We start from the raw sequence: 6,000 nt of genomic DNA, 5'->3' as shown, positions 1-6,000 counted from the left end.
AGGGAAAGAGAGAGAGAGAGAGAGAGAGAGAGATAGAGTGGGACAGAGAGAGAAAGGTGTGTGTGTGTGTGTGCACATGTGTGTGTGTGTGTGTGTGTGTGTTTGTGAGAGAGAGAGAGAGAGTGTGTGTGTGCTTGTTATTTACTTTTGTCATTGTGCATATATATATATGTTATCATACTCCGTTCAAAACAATATGAGCTGTGTCTCACTGAATATTTCCGTGGTTCTTCTTCCGCCTACTTCTGGAGTATATACTAATACGCTACAGGTCATTCCTTAGTGTTACTTCTTTACACGTTATGTGATAAATTTGATGCCGTTTTTCTCCCTGTTTAAGCATGTATAGCCAAAGAGGGGAAGGGGAGATACTGGGGTGTGGGAGTTGTTCATTTGTTTTTCAATCCTGAGTGTTGAGACCATCAGATACCAGAGCTCAGAGCTTGACCACCCCAAACTTTTCTCTCTGCAGGTTTCTTCCACGCTGTTTGTGTGTGTCCATTCAATGGCCATGGGTATGAGGTTCTCCAGTGAGAGTTGGAGAGAGCTAAATGTATTTATCTGTCTGTCAAAAGATCTGTGATTGTTCCTTCTTGTGTGTTTTACTTTGTGTCTTCTTGTGTGTTTTACTTCTATTGTGTTGTATTGTATTTCTCTTTTTGTCACAACAGATTTCTTCGTGTGAAATTCGGGCTGCTCTCCCCAGGGAGAGCGCATCGCTACACTACAGCACCACCCATTTTTTTGTATTTTTTCCTGCATGCAGTTTTATTATTTGTTTTTTCTATGGAAGTGGATTTTTCTACAGAATTTTGCCAGGAACAACCCTTTTGTTGCTGTGGGTTCTTTTACGTGCACTAAGTGCATGCTGCAAATGGGACCTCGGTTTATCATCTCATCCGAATGACTAGCGTCCAGACCACCACTCAAGGTCTAGTGGAGGGGAAGAAAATATCGGCAGCTGAACCGTGATTCGAACCAGCGCGCTCAGACTCTCTCACTTCCTAGGCAGACACATTACCTCTAGGCCATCACTCCACTCTATGTATTTGTCTGTCTGTGCATGTTTATGTTTATGGGCATGCCATATATTTTGGTCTGTCTTGAGTTAATTTTTGTCCATGAGTGTGTCAGAGAGCATATGTGTCTCTGACTGTGTAACTGCCTGTGCAACATTTGGAAAACCTTGAAGATTACACAATAGCAGTAATGCTTACAATGATTTGTTGAGATCGGTAGCTTGGTACATCATAATCCACGTAGTTATAGTTGTTCACGGTCAGGTAAAAGGCTTGCTTGCCTTCCACCTCAGCAGTGGGGGTGATACCAAAAGCACCAGGGTGGGTCTGACTTAGAATTTCCACTCTGTACGTGGCATTTTCAAACTGCAACAAAACATGGACAGCCACTTTGGGAGCTGACAGAATTACATAGAAACACATATAAACATATATATATATATATATATATATACACACATCTTAGAATCATCTGGGACAGATTATCTGCAACACATTTTACTCTAAATATAATCATTTGTGAAGTATCACTCTACATATATTTTTACATAAAATTGTATGTGTGCATGCATGCATGCGTGTTTCGGTTTTAAGCTATTCAGAGTCCTCAACAGAAATATGTCTGCCCCTCGACGATGATTTTGATGATTATAACAATATGCACAGTGCCAAAATTTTCATTTTCATGAAGGAACACAGTCGCATTTAGACCTTTTCCACAGATGGTGCAAGTCAGCTTATTGCCAGCAAAGCAGCATTACAAGATGGCAGATAAAACTATAAACAGTTCAATCTGAACATAATTTGCATATTTAGGAATCATTCTGATGTCTACAAGGGCAGTCATGTCAACTTAGTACAGCCAACAGGCAGGATGACAACAAAACGAGTTACTGTGAATTTTCTCTCAAGTTTCAACTTTTACCTTTTTCAAACAGGATCTTTTTTTTTCTGAATGACAAAAACCATACAAGCACACACTCACATTTACTTTCAGACTGCTAAGTCCTTCATTCCTCGGGCACAATGAAACTTAAACAAAAAAAAAAAAACAAAAAAAAAAAATCAACAGATATGTCCGCAGTCACATCGACTTACAATGTCCGCATCGTGGACTTCCAGGTTAGGAACTGTGTACGTTAGGTTGCTCAAAATCTGGTTCACCTCCGGTACAGTAATACGGTAGGTGGTGTTGGTGAAGCGTGGTGGGTTATCGTTGATGTCCCTGATGTTGACCGTGAACACAGCTGTGGCTGTGGCAGTGGTCAGGGCACCACTGCTATCCAGTTCTGTAGCCTGAAAGCATAGTCAACGTTTTATTTTTCAAACAGAACAACAACAGGATGAGTAGACACAAACTCCATCCATATTAGCAAAATGCCTTCAAATGACACACCTATAACCTCTTTCCACTGTTATATTCATGCTGAGTTAACTCGGTAAAGTAAAATGGGGCACTATGACAGAGCTGATTAGGCATTGGACTTCTGATTCAGGGTTCACCAGGGATCAGAGTTCAAGGCCAAATTTCAGCATGGTGTTGTGTCCTTTAAAAAGGCAATTTACTCTGAGTTTCCTCACTCCACCCAGCTGTGAATGGGTACCTGACTTGGTTCTTGGAAGGTTAACAGTGGTAGGGGGAGAGGATAAACATGACTTCACTGCCCCTATGGCCATATAAGGCTATGGGACCTTTAACCTTTTAACCTTTAACTGAAGTAAAATGGTCCAAGTTTTCAGAACAACAACGATTATATTAACTGTCTACACATATGAGGGCAGTTCCTTGTTGATCATCATGATTTTGCTTCTTCCTGTTCCATGTCCAGCATCAGATTTCTGAAAGAGTGTGTTGTGACTGATGATCACTATGTCTGTTCGTTTCCAAGACCCACTGAACTCTGCAGTGGATGACAGGATCTTCACGATGCTTCTCTCATCTTTTCAGTGTATAAAATATATCTACATGATAGGTGCAGCACCAGCAGTCTACATAGCCACAATTACTAAGATGGAAAGTCAGGTAACCATTCATGCCTGGGTAGTGTGAGGAAAATCAGAGTAAACTACCTTCCCCAAAGCATAACACCATGCCAAAACATGGCCTAGAACTCTGATCCCTGGTGAAAAAAAAAAAAAAAAAAAAAAAATCTTCACCTATCACCAACCAAGATTCAAACCCATATCCTTTTTGGCCCAAAAGTTTCATCCTCTACCCAACCCAGCTTTCAGGCCTGCTTTGGTTTCTTTGCCGCTGTTTCATTTTCTGAAATCCCATCTGCTCTCTGTTTGATATTGCAGCCTGTCTTCTTAACTCACTCAGTACGGCCAGTCCTCTCTTCTCCTCTACACAGACACCTCGGATGTCCAGTGGGTGTCTGAATGACCCAACCTTTAGCTTCCATCATCAGAATTGTGGTATTCTTTGTCAACATTCACGTCTTCAGCATAAGAGCCTTCCGCTTGCAATATTTTGATGATGGTAATTAGGGTGAAACGCTGTTAACGTCGTCTCTTTCGCCGTTCGTATGGAGAGAGTTAATTGCTTGAGTGGACTATTGAGACAGCTTGTTCCCCAAGTTTCTGGGAAGCGCTTTCTGCATGTGTTGGAGTCAGCTGGCAGCCTAAACCAGTGAAACAAAGGGGTCAGCATCAGACGAGTTGTTATTTTTGTTTTCCCCTCTACCTGAATCTATACAGTCCTGTGCAGGTGTCAGTGTAAAATATTCATGAGAGTCACTGAAAAACATTCTTTTCATGCGTTGCAGTAAGACATTCTTGGTGCTGACAGATGCAAGAGTGGAACAAATTCTGAATATTTATAAAGATGCCTATAAAATATGTCATACAGCAGTGTACCCCCATGAACCCTCCCAGACACACTCACTCCCCTGCACACACTCAGGTGCATGCGCGCACACACATACACACTGACTGACTGACTGAAACCATTTATTGTCAGATTAACTTTTTGTTGTACTGACATTTTTGCAACCATTTGAATTAATATTAACTGAGCAACACAAAGAAAATCTAATTTGGAAAAAAAACAAAAAAACAAAAAAAACACACACACAAACACACATGCGCAAGCATACTGACACATGCATACAGACACAAAACACATGTGCATCCGCAAACACAGACACACGTAATCTTACCTTTGCTGTAAATGAGTAGACATCCGATGCTTTCTCACGGTCAATTTCAGATTTCACAAGAACCGGTGCAGAAAAAATTCCATCAGGACCTCTACTAGCCTGTCCAGCCTCAAAAAAGTTGACTCCATTAGGATCTAGTTTGGCAGGAGAAAACAAAAAGAAAGAAAGAATAAATAGATAAACAGTAATAAATAGTACTAAAACATTCACAAACTGACGAAAATAATCACTGAACATGACCAAGAACTGGTACTGACAGCTGTTTTATGAACAAAACCATAGTGGTGAATGGAACAGCCTATTTGTACCATTGTTATTGATGCATGGAACAGCCTAATTGTACCATTGTTGGTTTTTACTCCAGAATAAAATCAGGCTAGCACTGAACAACCCTGAAACAGTTATTGAACCCAAAGTCACTGGCATGGCAGGTGAATGAATAATGTAGATTACAACTGTTCTAAAAAAAAAAATTTTAAAAGACAGAAAGACAAGACAACAGAGTGGAGAAAAACAACAACAAGAAGATTGCGAGAAAAGAAGAAAAAAAAAGGGAATAAAGTTTGGCATGCTCTTACCATCCAAGATTTCGATATAGATATCACGCTGACTTCCTTTGTCCAGATCTTGAGCAGACAGCAGAAAATTGACTGCGCTTCCCTGTAACGCAAAGCATGCATCTGCAGCTGGTTACAAAGTACAGTCACACTTCTGAAATTACTCACAATCCATCAAGATTTTAACTGATGTTTCTTTCTTTCTTTGTTTTTCTTTCATATTGTATTACCATATCTAATTCTTATTACTTCACTCCTGGACATCTGCGGTCGGCTGAGTTTTAAGAAAAAAGGAATTAGAAGAAAGCAATTCCATTTGTTTATGTGCAATACATGAATACAATACAAAGTCAAAAGTAAAAACACTTCCAGTCAGTATGCTGACAGCAAACAAAATTGTGAAATACCGGCAGAAGCATTTATCTCTTTGTGCCTCTGTATTCTTTGCCAGATTTCCTCTTTTTTTAGATTTAGTTTCAATGAACAAAAATTACCTGCCTGTGTTGTAGTTGTATGATAAGACAGGCAAAGCCTTCATGCATCATGTGAGATTCCTACCAATCTAAAAAATAAATATATAAATAAATAAAGGATACCCCTACTCCCTTCCAAACCAGGTCAGACTAGTACATAATTTTGGCAAGCAATCAAAAAAATAAGAGGGGAAATAAATCTCACCCTAGGAAGTCCTTCTTCGACATCAAAATTGAAAATAGCATTTTCAAAACGAGGGTTTGTGTCTTGACTGTCTTGAACAAGAATCCGAAGACCAATACTGCCCGTGTTTCGTTCTTCACTGTCGGCATTACCGTCCTGCAGACATAACAAATTTTAAGATGGTTAATAGTACTATTAATGATAATGTGAATCAAAACTTATCCGATGAAAACTGAAGTGCAGTAGTTTTTCAGTCTTCCTGTGATTTCTTTTATATAAGCATGTTGGACTGAACTAGTTTTGCTTACTTTTTTCTCTCTCAAAAAAAAAAAAGAAATCAAAAGAAGGCAAAGAAAGAGAGAGAGAGAGAGAGAGAGAGAGAGAGAGAGAGAGAGAGAGAGAGAGAGAGAGAGAGAGAGAGAGAGAGAGAGAGAGAGAGCAAAGTAAACAGTGGAAACAAAGCAACAAACAGAACAAAATACTGCATCCAAAAAATTTAACATTTTCACCAGTCAGAAACAAGAACAAGAACAAGAACTAATATAAGCCTTCTCCTAAAATGAAAAATATCATTCAAATGATAAAATTAACCCTTTCAGTATCAAG

General features: G+C 39.4%; 1 protein-coding gene across 1 annotated transcript in view; it reads right to left on the bottom strand.

The window, feature by feature from the left end:
* The window catches only part of LOC143289166 (cadherin-87A-like), a 77,749-nt gene that overhangs the window by 48,867 nt on the left and 22,882 nt on the right, over nt 1–6,000 (bottom strand). The window contains exons 10-14 of the mRNA XM_076598092.1: nt 5,416–5,550; nt 4,759–4,840; nt 4,181–4,314; nt 2,118–2,315; nt 1,218–1,385 (exon numbers count right to left, since the gene is read on the bottom strand). Coding sequence (XP_076454207.1) covers nt 1,218–1,385; nt 2,118–2,315; nt 4,181–4,314; nt 4,759–4,840; nt 5,416–5,550 — 717 coding nt within the window. The remainder of the gene's footprint in view (nt 1–1,217; nt 1,386–2,117; nt 2,316–4,180; nt 4,315–4,758; nt 4,841–5,415; nt 5,551–6,000) is intronic.

This window comes from Babylonia areolata, chromosome 1 (assembly GCF_041734735.1).
Source record: "Babylonia areolata isolate BAREFJ2019XMU chromosome 1, ASM4173473v1, whole genome shotgun sequence".
Classification (NCBI taxonomy): Eukaryota; Metazoa; Mollusca; class Gastropoda; order Neogastropoda; family Buccinidae; genus Babylonia; species Babylonia areolata.
The sequence above is the reverse complement of the archived record's forward strand: the minus strand, read 5'-3'. Positions and strand labels throughout refer to the sequence as shown.